The sequence below is a fragment of the Mauremys mutica genome, chromosome 11 (assembly GCF_020497125.1).
Source record: "Mauremys mutica isolate MM-2020 ecotype Southern chromosome 11, ASM2049712v1, whole genome shotgun sequence".
In the NCBI taxonomy this organism is placed as follows: domain Eukaryota; kingdom Metazoa; phylum Chordata; order Testudines; family Geoemydidae; genus Mauremys; species Mauremys mutica.
Window position 1 is genome coordinate 16,261,812 of NC_059082.1, and position 19,618 is coordinate 16,281,429.

The following is a 19,618-nucleotide window of genomic DNA, read 5'->3' on the forward strand; positions in this document are numbered from 1 at the left end:
CTGAGCTACCATAGGCCTGATTCCATTCCCATCTACAAAGAGTAATTCTACTGAAGTTAAGAGAGGTACAGTTGGAGTAAAACCAGTACAGGTGAGAGGAGAATAAGTCCCCTTTGGTTCCAGGTGGGGTAAGATGTTGAAGTGCCAGCATAGAAAGGCTGTTCTTATAAAAGTTCCAGCCCAATCAGAAGGAAGAAATACCAAGGAACATCCCTGTGAGCAGAATCTAGGTTGAATTCTGTTCTTATTTACATCTGGTAATTCCATTGACATCAGTCCCGCAAATGTAAATGAGAGCAGAATTTGGCCCAAAAGGTTCCGATCTGCTTTGAATAAACATGTGAACTTTTGGGTGCTTGTTTGAACCAAACCAAGAAATTAGTTAGAACTAATCCTGGTGAGAAAGAAATGGACAGGTATTTTTGCATCTGCTTGAACAAATATATGCCTGCTGGTCCTGAGAGTGTCCCTCTTCCTGATGAAATGTACCTAGCAGCTGTTTAATCCAATTAACAAGCCTTGCAAGTGTATTTACAGACATCTGTGGATTGAACGAATGATTCTGATTGCCTCATGTTTACTAAATACCAGATATGCTAAAATTTCATGAGAAAAGTTGATTGAAAATCTTTGTGCCAAGTGTCTGGTAGGGAGAAAAAAATCCCCCAAAGTGTCCAACCCAGCCTCAGCCACATTTCATCAGACTGGTTTGTGACATTCAATTTATTTAACTTGGATAAGAACCACTGGTCAGAAGTCACATAAGCAGCCATGTCCCCGGGGAGGCTGCTGATTGTTCCCAGTGTAAGTGCAACTTTATGTAGCATACAGATTTTAAAAAATGAAGAAGAAGAAGAAGAAGAAGTAGGAACACATGAACTGGATCAGATAAAATAAAAATGTCCCTGAACCTTCCAACAAAATGTGAACCCCGGGATGGAGGCCAGGAATAGAATGCTGGTGGTTTGTCGTCTACCTCTTTCATTCATGGTCAACAGGAAAGGGCTTATGACCCAGCAGACTTCTGCTGTGCGTGACTTAGCTCTGCTTTAGCCTCAAGCACTGACCATGCATGCAGTATGTAGACGGGGGAGGGGGGGCAACTCAAATATTCTAGCAAATGTCACTGAAATTTCTGCTAGCTGACAAGACCAACACTACCAAAAGTGGCCACAGATTTTGGGTGCTCCTTTTTGGAGGGCACCCAGCCTGAGTTACTCAGAGCCTGATTTCCTTCCACAGGTGCTGAAGCTCCATTGACTTCAACTGGAGCTGTGGGTGCTCAGAGCTTCTGAAAACCAGATCTAAGATGTCTCAAGTTGAGGACCCAAAATTGGAGGCACCCAAAATCAATGACCATTTTTTAAAATATTGGCCCTAATGTACAATTAAATTTCCCCATCCCTACAGTGTCTGGCAAATCCAAATGCCACTTCTTGTCCCAACTATTTTACAATGCTAGTTAAAATCAAACAATTCAAGCCATTCAAACAACCACAGAATTGTCCTTCACTTAAAATGCTAAGTACTTAAAATACTTGAATTGCTCCTCTGGTATGTAAATATATGTCATTGTTCTGTTTAGATTACTTCAAGAGTGTTCTTTGGAGAACCTGGACCCTGGTTCAATGACCTGAATATGGATGGTGATAAAACATCAGTTTTTCATGATGTAGATGGCTCTGTGTCGGAATATCCCGGCTCATACCTTATAAAGGAAGATAACTGGTTGATCAAACACCCAGACTGTATTGATGTGCCAGATTGGAGAGGTGCCATCTGCAGTGGGCACTATGCACAGGTACAAAGAATTTACATTACACCACTGGCATTGCGTTTGGCGTACAGGTGATAGGTTTATAGCTATTTTAAATTTCCCAGTACGGTAGGGCTTGAAGTCATCTTGAACTCAGAAATATGCACTTTTATAGGACACTCGGGGTGTCATAGCATTTGGCAGTGCATCTACCTGCATGGTTTTCCACACACACACGAGTTTGCCTGTCGATATTATGGTACATTTTCAGAGGCACTTTAAAAATTTTGGCCATGAATATGCAACAATGAAAAGAACACTGCACTTCTGTAGCAACTTCCCTCCAAAGATCTCCAAGCATGTCAGAAGCATTCATAAATTAAGTTTCACAAACTGACTCTAAGATAGGGAAGTGTTATTTTCCACATTTTTATGGAGGAAATTGTGTCACAGCTAAGTTAGGTGACTTACCCACAGTCTCGTAGGAAGTCTCTTGTAGAGGCCAGAATAGAATCTGGATCTCCTAACTTCCATTCCTGTGACTTAGCCACAAAACTATTCTTCTTCCCACAAAAGCACCTGGTACCACTGCCTGGAACAAGTCCTTCACTCTCTCCTATGTGCCGTGACCTTTTTTAGCTTTGTTTTAGGTACTGGGAGTGTTTTCAGAATAATATACTTAAAGCCAATTTGTAGCCATCTATCTTATTAAACCAATTGTGACTGTTTCCCTAATCTAGATATACATCCAGGCCTACAAGTCAGCCACCCTGAGAATGAAAATAATCAAAAACGACTACCACAGTCATCCTCTCTACTTGGAGGGGGCTTTAAGCAAAAGTTCTCCTTACCAGCAGTATCAGCCAGTTATAACACTGCAGAAAGGTTATACCGTCCACTGGGACAAGACGGCACCCGAGGAACTGGCTATATGGCTCATCAACTTCAACAAGTGAGTGATCCCTCCAAACCCTACCGCACAAAAGTAGCAGCCCAACTCAGTAATGTAGCTGTAAATGGTTAAAGAGTGATGTTACTGAAATAGTCATGAGGAGTTCTTTCGGGGTTGACATCATTATTCCATGAAGCCCACTCTGAACTGCCCCATCTTTTAATTTGTCGTGATACTTATGTCCCTCCAAATACATTTTTTTAGATGCCTAGGATCAAATTAATCCCTGGTGAATAGATGCCAATGGTATTAGATCAGGGATGAGTGTAGCCTATATTGCTTAAGTAGCACATAGATGTTCTCTTAAAGGCTAAATTATGTTAACCGGCCAGGAAAAAAGTGTTACATTTCAGAGTGAACTATTTAACTTGGCTGATGACGTGCCCAGGAAAGTCATAGTCATGTGTCTATTATTTGTTATAATGTGGCTCTTTGCTATTTTAGGAACGACTGGATCCAGCTAGGGTTGTGTTATCCTAAAGGGACAACATTTTCCATTCTCTCAGACATCCACAATCGTCTCTTGAAGAAAACATACAAAACAGGGACCTTCTATAGGACCTTGCAGATGGACAAATTGGAGTACAGATATCCTACCAAGGGATACTATTACTGGGATGAGGACACTGGGTAAGGAAATAGCCCTTGGTCAACGAGACAGATATGAGAGAGCCCATCTGACCCAGAAAGTGTTTTGGCCAAGACCAACATTCAGATGCAAACTGGGATCACAACAAACAGATTCCTTGAGACCCGATCAACTTTTCATTTCCTTCTGACTTATGGTGGCTGCCCTTCATTCATGTGCTCCCAGCCACAGCCCCTCGCCTCCAGTGGCTCCTAGTGCCAAATGAATGTACAGTAGAGTCAAAGGAAAAACAGAAAGAGGACCCAATTCATAGCAATGAAGTTAGGCTGAACAAGCATAAAGCCCTTCTCATTTCAAAAATTCGATCTCGGAATCTTAAACCAGAACCATTTATGAGCATCGACATGGGTGATGCATAGCTGCCCAGTGGATTTGAACAGGACAAATTTACCCCTTGAGGGATAGGACTCTTTCTTATACGAAATTGAGGCTGGTTTATATATATAGAGAGAGAAAGACATGTATATTTATAATAAATACTGGGGGGCTAGCGCTCCCTCGATGGGAATATTGGGAGGGAGTGGATCTATGTTTCCATCCCCACAATATCTCATGGAGGAGGGACTGGGGTTGCTGTGGTACATGAGATTGGACTGACCACTGGGGAGCAGGAAGGTCTCCTTGGCCACCTTCCAGTCACCATGGGCCCCAGTGGAGACACCTGGCCTGACGGAGGGGCAGGAACACATGCACTAGCTGCCAGGGTGGGGTGGAGGATGGCACAGGGGACTGGCACCTGGACAGGGAGCAAGGGGGCAATAGTGCACATGGCTCCAAGCTCCTGGTGAGGGATGGGGAAGTGCAGGGCACCAGCCATGGAGGAACTGCTGTAGGAATGGCCATCAGAACTACCAGGAAGCCCCTTCCCAGCCTGGATGGGCTGCCCATCCCCCCCACTTCCATTCTTAGTAACTCCCTTTTGCTCTCCCTCCTATTCCTCCACCCCTGATTCACAGGGAATATCATCCCCCCCCCCCCCGAATAAATATATATACACACACTGATTTATGTAAAAATAACAGACCTCTAGAGCTATATAAATACATAATGCGAGATGTGGTATAAATATTCTATTAGCATCAGTCTAGGATGGCCGTATTACACATTTGTTATCACAAAGCACTGAGACGTACTCTATTATAACCTGGACCTATTCGTTTTGGTGTGTAACGCCCCGTGATTTGTGCGTTGTCACCCCCAATCTGCAGGCTGCTGTTTCTGAAACTCAAAGCCCAGAATGAGAAGGAGAAGTTTGCCTTCTGCTCAGTCCAAGGCTGTGAGAGAATAAGGATCAAAGCTGTGATCCCAAAGAACGCTGGAATCAGTGACTGTGAAGCCAAGGCCTACCCAAAGTACGCGGAAAATGCAGTAGTAGATGTGCCGATGCCTAAGAAGCTCTCTAACACACAACTGGTAAAGTACCTTGTTTGCTATTACATTTCTGTGACGGTTCTTCTGTTTCCTTGTAAATTTACAAGCTTTATCATGCATCATTCCATGTAGCCATGGAGATCATCTCTATAAGAACTACTCTACCCCGTGCATAACTTCCTGAAATGGTCCAGAAGTGTAAAGCAACCTAAACCAGCCACCAGCTAGTACAGAAAACCCAGATTCATAAAAGGAAGAGATACTTAAAGCTGCAGCAGGTGTTCCCTAACAGTTACTTTTCCATACTATATGCCTGCCTCCTAGGGATAGGTGCTGGATACTCATGGGGGCAATGGGGATAGCTCTGGGGTACTGAAGACTGCATTTCACAGTAAGAATTTGATCTAATGGTCAGGGGTGGAGTGCTGCGCACAGAAACACAACACACAAAGTGATGAGCAGGGCGACGGGTTGCTCAGGAGAACTTGATTGTGCTCTGATGAGAGTTCTGCTGCATGGCTGCAAGCCACGCCTGCCTAATAGCAGAAGCAATGCCAGAGGGGGGATTGCATAGCTAAGGGTATGTCTGTGCTGCAAAGAAAAACCCGGGGCACTACGTTTCAGAGCTCAGGTCAACTGACTCAGGCTCACAGAGCTCAGGCTGTGGGGATGAAAATAGCAGTGTGGACGTTTGCATATCAAGGCTTCTGCTGAAAGACAGGTTCATGTTCAAGTGTCAACATATTAGGTACTTTTTTATTGTTGATTAAACTGCTAGGAAGCTCTTGGTTTAAAATAAATAGCATTTGGGGAATGTACAAAAGTGGTAAACACCGTTTTCTAATTTTAAGCAGAATAATAAGGACCATTTCCTAGAGTTGAAAATACAAACCTTCAAGACCAGATACTTCCACCTCAGGGATGACTTTGCATACATTGAGGTAAGTGGTTCCTTCTCAGCCACATTTGTTGGACTTTTAGAAATACATAGGTTAAAATTCTGGGGGTTCACCCAGAATTTACTGAGGAAACTACCACTGATCGTTTCGAGGAATTAGGTCATTCAGGCTATGTCTCTTACGAATATGAGTAGTACAACATAATAGGCAAAAATTCAAATTGGTCCAAGCTAGGAGATAGGGAATCCTATCCCTTGAAGCAAAGAGCAGTTCAACGCTGCCATGCCACAGTCATGAGGCTTCTTACAGTTAACTGTTATGAACTTGGATTTCTTTGGCACATCAAGAGTATTTTGTTTTCTGCAGGTTGATAATAAGAAGTTTTTCCTTGCTGATGACGGTATCCAACTTGTTGTGATTGATGGGGAACATGGAAAAATTGTTGACCGAATAAGTTTCAAAAACTCTATTCTACAGGGTATCCCAACGCAGATAGACAATTATGTCACCAACATCAAAAACAAGTGAGTAAATAATCCAGTGTGTAATAAAACTTTAGGATCCAGGATTGTTGCTGAAATGCTGATCCTTTTTCTTAGCCCTGGTCACCTGATATGGCTGAGTTACAAAATCTTAATGACATGGTTCATGACATGATTCAGTTGCATGACATGGCTCAGTATCAACTTCATCAGAATCCAAATGCTGAGTTTCAAAGTGGCTCTAAGGCATGGACTGTAAACCTGTGAAAAAACTGTCATTATCAGTTCCTAAACCACAATGCTCCTAACATGTTTTCATATTGCCTGAGTAATCTATTAGTTCTCATCAGATGCCACTGATAAAATATATGCATGTTATGTGCATGTGTTCCATCCCTAAACATATGTGCGGTGTGTTTTGATTTCTGTAAGCATGCTAGCCAAAGATCCAGAGCAATGAAACTAGACTGTTGAGTACCAAACACATGTTCCGAGCGGCTGTATCTTGGAGCACAGTAGTCTAGCCAGCCTTAAATACTAATAGAAACCATATCAATGCTTCTTAAATTGAGGATTGTGTTCTCTGCTGATATTGGTTTGTAGAGTATTAATACACGTAATTGTTGGTAGAGGTATTTATTCTTATCTTGTATCAAGTTACTGATCCATGAGAGGACCTTCCTTCTTATCCCATGACAGCTTACTTTGCTTAAGAGCCATTGGTGAGGGACCTTGTTAAAGGCTTTCTGAAAATCTAAGTACACTATATCCACTGGATCCCCCTTGTCTACATGCTTTTTGACCCCCTCAAAGAATTCTAGTAGATTGGTGAGGTATGATTTCCCTTTACAAAAAAACATGTTGACTCTTCCCCAACAAGTTATGTTCACCTATGCATCTGACAGTTTTGTTCTTTACTATAGTTTCAACCAGTTTGCCCAGGACTGAAGTCAAGCTTATTGGCCTGTAACTGCCAGGATCACTTCTGGAGCCCTTTTTAAAAATTGGCATCACATTAGCTATCCTCCAGTCATTTGGTACAGAAGCTAATTTAAATGATAGGTTACAGACTACAGTTTGTAGTTCTGCAATTTCACATTTGAGTGCCACCAGAACTCTTGGATGAAAACCATCTGGTCCTGGTGACTTATTACTGTTTAGTTTATCAATTTGTTCCAAAACCTCCTCTAATGACACATCAATTTGGGACGGTTCCTCAGATTGTAACCTAAAAAGAATGGCTCAGGTTTGGGAATCTCCCTCACATCCTCAACTGTGAAGACCGATGCAAAGAATTCATCTAGTTTCTCCGCAATGGCCTTATTGTCCTTGAGTGCTCCTTTAGCATCTTGATCATTCAGTGACCGCACTGGTTGTTTAGCAGGCTTCCTGCTTCTGATGTACTTAAAAAAATTGCTATTTCTTTTTGAGGCTTTGGCTAGCTATTCTTCAAATTCTTTTTTGGCCTTCCTAATTATATTTTTATACTTCATTTGCCAGAGTTTACGCTCCTTTCTATTTTCCTCACTTGGATTTAACTTCTACTTTTTAGAGGATGCCTTTTTGCCTTCACTGCTTCTCTTACTTTGTTGTTTAGCCACGGTGGCTCTCTTTTTGGTTCTCTTACTATGTTTTTTAATTTGGGGTATACATTTAAGTTGAGTCTCTATTATGGAGTCTTTACAAAGTTTCCATGCAGCTTGCAGGAATTTTACTTCTGGTGCTGTACCTTTTAATTTCTGTTTAACCAACCTCCTCATTTTTGTGTAGTCCAACACCTTATTTTTGTGGTGCTTTCCCCACAGAGGCTCATTGGGAGGGGGATTTCGAGGTGCAGGGGCAATGGGACTCTACAGAGGCTTCCAGGTGAAGGTTGTTGGGGCTCAGCAGAGGGGTCTGGGTGTGGGGGGTCTTAGTAGGGGGGTCTGGGTGCTGGGGGAGTGGGGCTTGGTGGGGTGGGAGTCTGGGTGCAGACAGTTGGCTGTCGGTGTGGGGGCCCAGGGTAGGGTGACCAGATAGCAAGTGTAAAAAATTGGGACAGAGGGTAGGGGGTAATAGGTGCCTATATAAGAAAAAGCCCCCAAAATCAGGACCGTCCCTATAAAATCGGGACATCTGGTCAACCTAGCCCAGGGTGGAGGTTTGAGTGTAGGGAACTCAGTGTGGGGTGGTCTGGGTGCAGGGGTCCGGAAGCAGGGGGTCTGGGTTCAGGAGGGTTCCAGATGCAAGGGTTGACATGCAATGGGGTGGTGTCTGGGTATGGAGAACTAGGGGAGTTCTGGGTGTACGGGGTGAGGATGGTGTGGGTGTCTGGGTATGGGAGGTCCAGAGGCACAGGGGTTGGGTGGATGGGGGAGCAGCTCCCCCCGTATAGTGACCCCTCCCCCCACAGCTGAGGAGTGATGAGGGCAGGAAGCAGGGGAGGATACTGAGCTTCCTGCAGCTGGGGGAGGTTTTTTGGGGGAGGGTGTCTGACACAGACCCAGCTGCTCCTTGCAGGAGAAGAGGAAGTCCCAACCTCTCCTGCCTCCAGCCCAGCCGGGACTAGCAGCTGACCCCCGGCTCAGGGTAGGAGCCACTGGCTGGAGTGTTTCCAGCCCCACAGTGATTTACCTCTCTGCCGGCTGCGCTGGGGGCCTGGGATATTGTACCTGCATTGCTAGGGAGTCGTGCATGACTGTTTTTGCAGCTTCCCTTTGCTTCCCTGTGAGAGTCATTTTTCTGCGGGGAAGCAAAGAAATCTGCGGGAGACATTAATTTTGTGCATGCACAGTGGTGCAGAATTCCCCAAGGAGTAAATTAAAGCAGTACAACTTGTGTGTGTGTGTGTGTGTGTGTGTGTGTGTGTGTGGGCAAGGCCTATGAACATGATCTTTGGACCTGCTGAGCCCTCAACTCCCATGGAAGTCAATAGATGTGAAGAACAGTTAACACTTCACAGATCCTAATTTTGCAATATGTATTTAATAGGGTAGTAACCTTGGATTGTTCTCCTGCTCTTCTGAAATGTTCTCTTAGCCCTTTCCTCCATTCTCCTGCCTGCTTTCTGGAAATGGGATATAGCCAAACATTTTAGCTATAGCTGTTAAACATACCATTTATCCAGGAAAGAAAAATGGAGTCTGCTGTGATTAATCTGTTTGAACTATACATTTTTACTTGCTTTTTTTCCCTGGAATGACAGAGCCTGTTAGTTCACTCTAGGAATTTACTGCAGGCCAAGTTTTCATATTTTGTGTATGTTCATACTTTTGTGATGAGTTTCCCAAAGCAAATAGCTGGAACAAGTCAAAGCTATTTTTTTAAAGCTTCAAGACAGGAAAGACTTAGCTGAAATAAATGATTTTTTAGTAAAGTGGAAAAAAACCCCCTAATATCAGACCAAGAATGTAACTAAATAGATGCTGTTAACCCAATTAGTTTTATAACAGTGCAAGTATTAAACGTAACAGCTGAGGTTTAAGCTAAAAACAGACTAAAGGTTTGTCTACACTACAGTGGCACAGGTATGATGCACTGTAGTGTAGACACTTTCTACAGTGATGGAAGAGGCTTTTACATTGCTGTAACTAATCCACCTGCTTGAGAGATGGTAGCTAGGTTGATGGAAAAATTCTTCCATCGACCTAGCAGTGTCTATACTGGGGCTTAGGTTGGCTTAACTACATCTCTCAGGAGTGTGAATTTTCCAAGTTTTAAGTGGAGATCAGGCCTTAGTGACTATTAACCCTTTTGTTCCTGGTTTTTCCTTGTAATTGCTGTATTGCCATTATCCCATTACAATGGATTTTAATGGAATTGTTATGTTAAGATGTAGCTAGTCCATTCAGCAGCACAGCAGTTGTGTTCTATGTAATAATATCTGGAAAACAAAGAACTCTTGGATGGCTAATTATAGTGACAGTTTGTACTACTGTAACACAATCGGGCTGATCCATCAAGGCTTTCTACCTGCAGAGCACCCATTCACATCACTGGGACACCTCACCTGGAGAGCTTGCAAGATAGAATAAAATCAATTAAACTAGTCAAACATTTTATCAATCACCCTGCAACACTTCTTTAATGAAGAGGTGCACACTTGACTGCAAGGACCAGAGCCCATCTGTGCCTCATCAAAGTCAATGGCAAAACTCCCATTTTCTTCAATAGGGTCAGGATTTCTTGGTGCAGTCGCTGGAGAGGTCTTGGCACCTTGCAGAAGAATAGGGTTGCTAACCTCATTAACCTGCCTATACTTCAGCTTGGATGGTTCTGTCTACAGAATGCCCCTTCCGGGTTCAATTTGATAGGGGATTTTTCTTCACTTTCTGCCCTAACCTGTTTTATAGTGTTGCTTAAACAGCTGCTAAATTTTACCCCAGAGGTTGCTGCAGATTTGTGATAGGTAAGGTGATCTGATCTCTGAACTGTACATCATTTGTACTTCAGTCTGAGTTTATAAAGCAACCGAGGACCTTTTGGAAGACACCGTGCTATTTATAAGGACACTAATAATGCACATTTACATCAAACATGCACTCAAAAAGAAGGAAAATTGACCCTCTGCACAGATTCTAGGAAGGTGAATTTATTTGAGATTTAGTCCGTTGCTGATATGAAAACAAAAGAGTTAAATGAGAACTGCTTAGTGCATCCCAGATGAAGCACATTCCTCTCAGAGTGGCATGTGATGGAAATGCTGATTTTCAACATTTAAACCGCTCTAGAAACTCCGTGTAAAATGAGCAAATTAAATATGCTTTCTAATGGATTTTGCATACATGGAAAAGTGAATATGTGGTTAAGTCATTGGAGAACATCTAGTTCGCTGGTGTCCCAGTGTCACACTGATGGCAGACACCAGTGCTTAAATCAGACAAGTGACAAAGGTTTAACTATTGCTCGTTTGTTTATAAATGGCTTTGTTTTTTTTAGTTCTATAGTGGTGATGGCATCCAAAGGCAGATTCATTTCAAAAGGACCCTGGACTAAAGTACTGGAAAAACTTGGAGTTGAGAAGGGTTTTAAGTTAAAAGGTAAGGAATTTTAAAAACATAAATATAAACTTTTGATTTGTTAACCTAACAAGTTAAAAACCTTTAATATACCAACTTCTGCTAGTAAACTGACCTTGCACAAATAAGTGGGGCACTGTGCTTCTCAACTGGACTCATGTGTCAGTGAGAGAGATGCAGACCTCCCTCCTAGAGGACAGTTTGGGAAAGACCTCAGGATTCCTGCCACCCAGGCTCAGTGCGGTGTCTGTCGTTGGGGAATAAGGCATAAGGAGAAGCCACACTTACAACATCCCGGTGCTGAATGGATGCTGAGATGGCATCCGCACCAGCTGTAGAGAAGGCAGCGCATTTTGGTACCCTTCGTGGAAGAAGTGCCCAGATAGCATCCTTCCAAGTGGTGGGGAGTGAAAATACCAAATTAAAGACCATTCTGAGTGTGTCCAGGTGTCTCCTAAACATCCAGACTGTTAAACCAGAGTGCCAAGTATCAGCACAACTAAACAGCTATTTTAAACCAAGGCTTATTAAATCCTGCTTTGCTTGCACATGCCTAAATCTTCCATATCTACTTAACAATATTCTCTGCCTGCAGTGCTATGATTAACACAGAATTGCTTTGAGTTCCCTCTTGAAAGTGCATCCTCTATAAGGCAGTACATCTCTGCACACTGTCACAGCAATGACCATTGCTAAATGCTGTTCCCAAAAGTAATGACATAGTTTTAGAGAAGGTAGAGAACTTACTTCAGGGGAGACAGCTCTGGTACCTCTTTTCCATCTCTAACTTCTCTAGTCCTCTGATTCCACTAATGATTTCTTTTAAGATGGCCATTGGTTCAGAGATAAATCATATATTCAAACTACCACACCTAGCCCCAGCATCCAGTGTGTCTGTAACTGACTGTATGATATTGTCATTGAGAAATTGTTGGTTGATATCTGCTCTGGAATTGTACATATTTACACTGCATCAAGACGCACACCCAGAGAGTTTGCCATTGGAAGCTACTGTGTAACTTTAGCAGGTATTTTCTTTGAGATAAAGGAACTAGTAAGAATCGAAAATGGAGTCTCCAGCCAGCACCATTACATACAAGATGGTTCAGAAAGATCAGGGTGCACCTAGAGTCAGAGGCAAAGTTAGAAGAGTCCAATTGGTTTGGACCTAATTGTGAGGTTCCTGTTTATCAAGAACCAAATTTACCATGTTGTTTGGCTAAAACAAGTCATTGTGGGCAGAGCTGTGTGGAGGACAGAAATTTTGTTTTGCAAAGAATTTCAAGATTTCCAAATTCCCCTTTGTTCAAAATAGGAATAAAAGCTAAAAATTTCAAAATTCTCTGCAAAGGACAATTCTGAAAAGTGATATTTTGGGCCATTCGTTTTGATTCTGACTTTCGAAATGTGTATTAGATTACGATACATAATTTCATACAAAATGTGAAACAAAGGATTGTTTCAAAACTAAATGTTGAACCGTTTTATTTGGAAAATATCAAAAACAGGACTTTTCAACATTGTGGTGTTCCTCTCTGCAACACACAGCAGAGTGTGACCTTACAAACATCTAACACATACAACAGAAAATTTTATAACCAGAGCACCCTCTTTAACACAGGTAGAGTGCGTAGTGGTTAGCTCCACGAAGTTTGCATGTGTGTGAGTGGCATGAAGTCAAAGAGAAGTTTAAGGGGTGACTTGGTTACAGACTAGAAGTATCTACACGGGGAACAAATATTTAATAATGGGCTCGTCATTCTAGCGGAGAAAGGTATAACACAATCCAATGGCTGGAAGTTGAAACTAGACAAATGCAAAGGCATACATTTAATGAGCGTAATTAACCATTGGAACAGTTTACCAAGGGTCATAGTGGATTCTCCATCACTGACATTTTTTAAATCAAGGTTGGATGTTTTTCTAAAAAATCTGCTGTAGGAATTATTTGGGGGGTGTTCTGTGGCCTGTGTGGTACAGGAGGCCAGGCTAAATGATCTCAGTGGTTTCCTCTGAATCTATAAAAGTGCTTCCACTTGTTTGCAGTCAGCTGCAATACCAATTTATTGCTGTTGGTTTTCAGATAAAATGGCTTTTGTCGGATTCAAAGGCAGCTTTCGACCAGTCTGGGTGAAACTGATCACCGAGGAGGATGCAGCTAAAATCTATCAAGTTGTGCCAATCCCTGTGGTGAAGAAAATGAAATTATGAGGACACCATGCTTTGCCTTCCTGCTGTTAGCACTGCCCCAATAGAAAAGGACTACTGACTCTACTCACAACAGGCACTGTGCCACAGCGCTCCAGAGATGTAGCATTTCTTTGTTGCTGTACATGAAGAAAGCATTATTGCAAGTGGGTAGATGGCCACATGTGACAAATAGCATTCCTTGTGCTGCACATCTTGTTTGATCCTGCCCTATTGATCTGCTCGCTGAAACCAGATTTACCTTTATTTTCTAAGCTAATATCTGGGGCAAAACTGTTTTCAAATAGTGGGGAGGGGAGCGTCAGTGCCTTTTACATGGCCTGGTCATGTTCTGCCTCTACATCCCTTGTGAGCCTCTCAGGTATGAATGTCAAATCTAATTCTCATACAAGACTCAGAATTTTCCCATGGGACTGATTGCATCCACTCTCTGCTGTTTTTGAGAGTGCAATCAGCTGCTCGCACAAAACTGGGAATGCAAATTCAGAGGCTGGCTGAAAATTTGGATCAGAAATCATAAATTATAGTCAGTATCTTAAAGCTGCAAAGCATGGTCAAACAATGAGAATTTATTTGAAAGCTTCTGCACTATTCTGTCAAACTGCCATAGAATCCTGAGACTAAACTGTACGTGCTGAACCACTGGGGAGTTATCACATTTCAGCTGATGGTACATAGCGGGGAAAGAAATGGCATAGGAGTGATTTAACATATTGTGATGCTTTGGGTTCACCCAGACCAATAAGGGGTTGTGTCACCACTTGCCCTGGTTGCTTCCATACTATGCAGCTATGGCTCAGAACTCTGACACCAGCAGCCAGCTCAGTGATCTCACCCTGGCTTCCATCTGCTTGATTACTCCTTGCTGGGTGACACCATCAGCCTCTTCTGTCTGGAGTCTACCCAAAACAGTCTCCCCTGTGGTGCTCAGCCCCTCTCTCTGTAGCATTCACCAAACCTTATCAAGTTCGTTGCTCCTTTGGTGAGAGAGTACGCAGCACCAGCCTGTTAGTTTGGCTGAGGATTTCACTCTTCAGTTTGAAACACTGCACTGAGATGGTGGTGTACTAAAACAAGATTAAGTTTATTAACAAGGAAATGATATTGAAGTGATACCAAGTAGACAGAACTGGGACCAAAATGGCTACAAACAAACAAACAAAAGTAAAAATACACTTCTAAGACTAAAACCTAACTTAAACTAGAGTCTCTTGTTCAAAGTAGTTTTCTCACCACACTTGTTCTTCCAGCATGGCTGGCCAGTTCTTAACTCTGAACCAACACAGAGCTCAAAGCACTTCGTTTCTTTATCTCTTCAGATGAAGGATGCCAAAAAGGCTTTTTCTCTCTGCTTATATCCTCAAAGTTTTCTTTGTTTTCAAAGTCAGGAAGCCTGCTGGGGGGCTCAGCTTACTGGGTCCACCCAGGAGCTGACACCATGTTCATTTTTGCAGTCGTCTCCTCCCGTCGTGATAGTGGCTCTCTCTCCAACTCGCTAGTTTGATGGCTTTGTTTACCTTTTATGTAAATGTACTTCCATTGTCTTTCTTGGCTCAAATGACGACATCAGAGACACCTTTGTGCAGGTGGGACCACGTTCCTTTGTCAAGGGCAGGGTGCCTTATGCCCTACCTGCCAAACACATTTTTAAGAACATATTTCCAGTGCACTTTTATAAGTTTTCATACATGCACCAGCAATAATATTAATGACCAACTTGTTACCAGTTTGCCTATGATATCTTACATGGCATCTTTTAGATACAGTAAATTGGGGTACACTGAGCTGGTTAGGCCGACGGAGGCGCACTGCTAGAAACCAGGGCACCCCTTACCCTCTGGCGTTGGGGTGCTGTTAGGGTCACATATGTGCAAACCAAATATGGTCATAATGGAACCTGCTATTTCTGCTTAATCCCATAACCAACAACTGGTATTCCCAAGGTTATACTTTTAAATAGTTGTTGTCATGATTCTGTGTTTTTCCCAGGCAAGCAGCCACAGACTGGTGGAAAAGACCTGACAACCAAGCACTTCACACTTACTCAGACTTTCTCACACATTCCTTCAAACATAAATCTTCAGAGCCAGCCCAGTGGACTGTGCCTACATGACGTGCTACCGAGAGGATCCACACTTGGGTCTCTCACCCCCAGGCAGGGAATGCTGGGGAGTCATCTTACTCCATCCCTAATCAAGGGTGAGGATTAAATTGTACTTCCAGTGCAATCAAGGGGGACAGGATCAGGCCCAATGTGTTGTGCATTACTTGCCTGTAGTCTCTTCTGGCCAGTGAGTATGTGAGTATGTTAATAGGCTCCAGAGGGAGCTAGCTTTTTTTGCTGGAGGGTGAATCACTAAGATGTAGGGGGCTTTGAGATCACATGGAAGGGCTGAAGAGGAAAAGTTGATCCCAGAAGACACATCTCCTCCCCAAATAATGTAATCTTGTGTATTTTCTGCCCCCTTTCCTTCAAAACATAATATTCTAAGTTTAAAAAAAAATGGATGACGAGCAAATTTGAGTGTAAACCAGAACTGCTTGCCAGCACACTTCATTAAGCTGGGAAATGTATCTTACCCTTCTAAAAACACTATATATTGTTTAAAAATACACAAGATGCAATGCTGTGTGTTTCCCAAAGATGTCATGCAGGTGTCTCAAGTGGCTTCTGTTCAGGTAACATCCGAAAAAAAAATGGCTTCTTGAAGTAGGCAAATTGTCCATATGCCAGCACAGCTGTGTTTCCTTCCCCTCCACTACCCCCAAAAATTCCATTGTTGGGTTGTCTTTTTAAATAGGACTTTTTTCTGAGTGTCTTTTTTTTTTTCACTGTATCTAAAATGTCAGCTCTGGATTGGAATGAAGCAGCCATGAATCCGTGTGTCATTGCACATGGTGTCACTGTGCAGGTGCTGAATTCCAAAAGACCTTTCTGGCACTGTTTTTAGACCAGGTTGCTGTGTGAGTCAGTTATAAGTGGTATTCAGGCTCTAATGTAGGTATGTGCCCCTCCAGCCCTTCCTGGGTTTAAAAACTGGAATTGCTTTTTTCTACACTGTTTTTCTATACTGTTTCCCTTAGTGGAATTTCAAGAGTGTTGCATTTTTTTTAAAAGGATCCAGGGTTATTTCCCTTTTCCCTGGCTTCTTTACTGTCTATTAATGAAGGATTCCTCAGTCAAGCAAAGGCATGTCTGCTCTAAACCATTCATGCCATTTGGGCCAATTCCACTGGATGCAGTGTGAAAGGGCATAGCTCTCAAAAATATATATATTTCTCTCCCAATGTCTTATGATGATTTGGGTTCTTTCCATCCCCAGATCACAACTATTCCTTAAAAAAGATTAGTCTCACTTACAGTTCAACCTCGATTATACAAATCTCATTTATCTGAAACTCTCTGTTAGCCAAAACAGGGTCCTATCCCTTAAGTCTAGTAATTACATTAAAAAATCCTTGATTATTCAGAACCCTGGCTATCTGAATGCATTCAGTGTCCTCCACAATAGTCCCATAATCGAGGCTGTACTGTAGGTACAACGGCATCTATTGCTCTGTATTAGCAGATCATATGTACGATATAATGAATGAAAAAGACTAGAAATGGGCCAAGACCAGAATTTTTTTATTCTGAAGGTTTTAGGAGAGGAACCAGGATCAAAACCCCTCTGGGTTTGGATTTGGTTTTCCAAAAACATCCTGTTTTTGCCCTTTGCTATTCTAGCCAATCACGTCTTTATATTGTAGTAGCTGAGCACCTATCGACTTAGTACAATCAAACCCAATGGAGCAGGAGTCGAGTTCTTTGTTTAACTAATACAAAAAGGCAAGTTGCATTTGTACTGAAGTGTAGCTTCTAATTTTCACAATTTTTGGAATTCTCAGGGTGAAATCATAAGACTTGGCACTAGGAAATATACTTGTTTTTTAAATCACATCTTATCCAGGAAAATAAAAGTCTATTTTGTTCTGACATGCAAGGATAGTCACGTGGGCCCATTTAGGAGGAAGGGGATGGGTCTTACTCTGTAAATACTTAGGATAGGATCACTGCAACTTGTTAAGCCTTAGACAGAGAACATGGCTCGGCATAATGGGCCAGATTCGTCCCCGAAATGCAAGCCGCTCCCATTGGCTCAATGGGAGTTAAGTGCATGGAACTGGCGGCAGAATTTGGCCTAATATCACCAAGCAGTAGTTCTGATATATCATTTTTTAAATATTTGTGGATTCTAGAGGTTGTACGTGTGTTCCTCTGCAAATAGTGAATTGACTGACTCCTTGTAGCTTGTACATTATTTAAGCTGTCCCGTTCACAAACTGTAAATATCCTGTCTGTAAGGTTTTATTGCTGCAAATATTTTCACATTAGCCTACATATACAGTTGTCATCATTAGGGCAATTTTGGGGTGGGGGTGTGTCAGTTCAAATGCTTGTTTTACCTGTTGCCGAAATAGCTGGTCCTTTTTCGGAATTAGATGTATAGTGTTTTGTACATTTTCCTATAGACTTCACAATGAAAAAGATATATTTTCTATTTATTTATTACAAAGGCACTATGAGACCTAAATTTGCAGAGATTTGAAGACCTGTTACTGGATTTTAGCATTGTCCAAGCTGTTAAGGAGGTTGGAAATATGTCTTTTCAGATAATCTGCTTTGCACTTGAAAGTTTTAGGTCCACAGAATGTGGCAATGCATTGACTGTCTAGTTTATGCTGACAGAAGCTTTTGGAAGATTCATTCCAAAAGTTTTTGCTTACAACAGAATTAATATGTAGTAGCCTGGAATACAAAAAAGTTTATCAGAATAAATATTCAATGCCAAATTATGACTTTGTCTCTTGTACTCTTCATTATAACTTTATGGCAGTGAACTGCTATTTGTTTACATATCCTTTTGACTGTGTGTGCCTGTTCCCGCCATGCTGCTTGCTTGTTCTATAACCGCTGTTAACCAGAACCTAGAGTACTTTAGGTGACGATTATTTTTTATGACATGCATGAAATAAGCGTGAGTATACAGCAGAAAAAAAATCCTGATTTTATTTTTTCATGAGTATCCATGTATCCCTATGAGGTTCTGATAATCAGGGCAATCATTATATTAGCGTGTTACATTTTCCATAGTGGGGTTGAGCCAAACAGACTGTCTCTATAAAACCTTTCAGAGGCAGCATTCCTAAAATGAGACTTTGGTGGCAGGAAATCAGTATTTCCAACATCCGAGCACACATTTTTGAACCAAGTCTAGTGATAGTAATTAGCATTTTAAAGGGCATGGTATCACCCTCCTAAGTGATTCAGGCATGGCAGCTACAAACTCCTTTCTGGTTGAAATCAATGATATGTGTGAAATCTCCAAATCACTTACATGCAACAAATGGAAGATGAGATCAAAGGCAGCACTGAAGCTCCTGTCCCCTCCTGTCCCTTCCCTCCCTGTCTTCCCCTCTGCTCCTGTCCCTTCCCTCATATCCTCCCTTCCACCCGAGCCTGTGCCATCATCATCCTGCATCTCATGCCACGTCTCATGAGGAGAAAAAAAACCAGCTCTGCCTTTCAAAAAAAAAAAAAGCCCAACCCATTTCAGAGAGAGGGGAGGTGGGGGCAGTGCTTAATTTGTAATGGAAAAAGGTGCCGAGGCACAGCTCCGGCAAGCCATGGCACAAATTAAGCCCAGGTTGGGCAGCTGGACAGGGGCAGCTGCTAGCCGGGCACCCGGCTCTGAAGAGAGCATTGCTACCAGCAGCAGTACAAAAGTAAGAGTGGCATGGCATGGTGTGTTGCCAATACACAGACATTATCTGACAAAATTATATTAAAAAATGTTAATTCTGCCAAACCTACGTATCAAACGGTATATTCATCACATGATGATACAAAGTACATATCCATACCCTGGCGAATGAGAGGGAGGAGAATACATTCCCTGGGGCTTGGCAGCACGTGATCAGTGAGAACTGGAGGAGGGCTGGGGTGGTAGTCCCTTTGCTTTCCCTTTCACACTCAGTGACTTGCCATGACACACACCAAACAGGGCAGGCACCGTGAGAGATTTTCCTCCTCTGGCTTGGAAAGGAAAAACTCAAATGTTTGCAACAGGGTTTAATCAGGGCAAAAGGGGGAGTAGGAATTGACACACACGTCTCTGTCTTTCCAAAGTCAACAGCCAACCCCCATTAGGCAAGGTCTCCATCGCCCTTGGGATTGCAAAGCCTGGCTGAGGTCAAGCAGGGTGAACACTGAGCTCTGCTAGCACGCAGAGGGAGAGCCAGGGAGCGAGCAAGAGGCTGAGGA

The 19,618-nt window shown here is 42.5% G+C and overlaps 1 protein-coding gene across 1 annotated transcript in view; it reads left to right on the forward strand.

Moving 5' to 3' along the window:
* The window catches only part of LOC123344548 (cell migration inducing hyaluronidase 1), a 144,030-nt gene extending 125,880 nt beyond the window's left edge, over window positions 1–18,150 (forward strand). The window contains exons 22-29 of the mRNA XM_044980893.1: window positions 1,586–1,801; window positions 2,497–2,708; window positions 3,153–3,338; window positions 4,566–4,770; window positions 5,580–5,669; window positions 5,994–6,151; window positions 11,027–11,127; window positions 13,190–18,150. Coding sequence (XP_044836828.1) covers window positions 1,586–1,801; window positions 2,497–2,708; window positions 3,153–3,338; window positions 4,566–4,770; window positions 5,580–5,669; window positions 5,994–6,151; window positions 11,027–11,127; window positions 13,190–13,317 — 1,296 coding nt within the window. The 3' untranslated portion in view covers window positions 13,318–18,150. The remainder of the gene's footprint in view (window positions 1–1,585; window positions 1,802–2,496; window positions 2,709–3,152; window positions 3,339–4,565; window positions 4,771–5,579; window positions 5,670–5,993; window positions 6,152–11,026; window positions 11,128–13,189) is intronic.
* The last annotated feature ends 1,468 nt before the right edge of the window (window positions 18,151–19,618 follow it).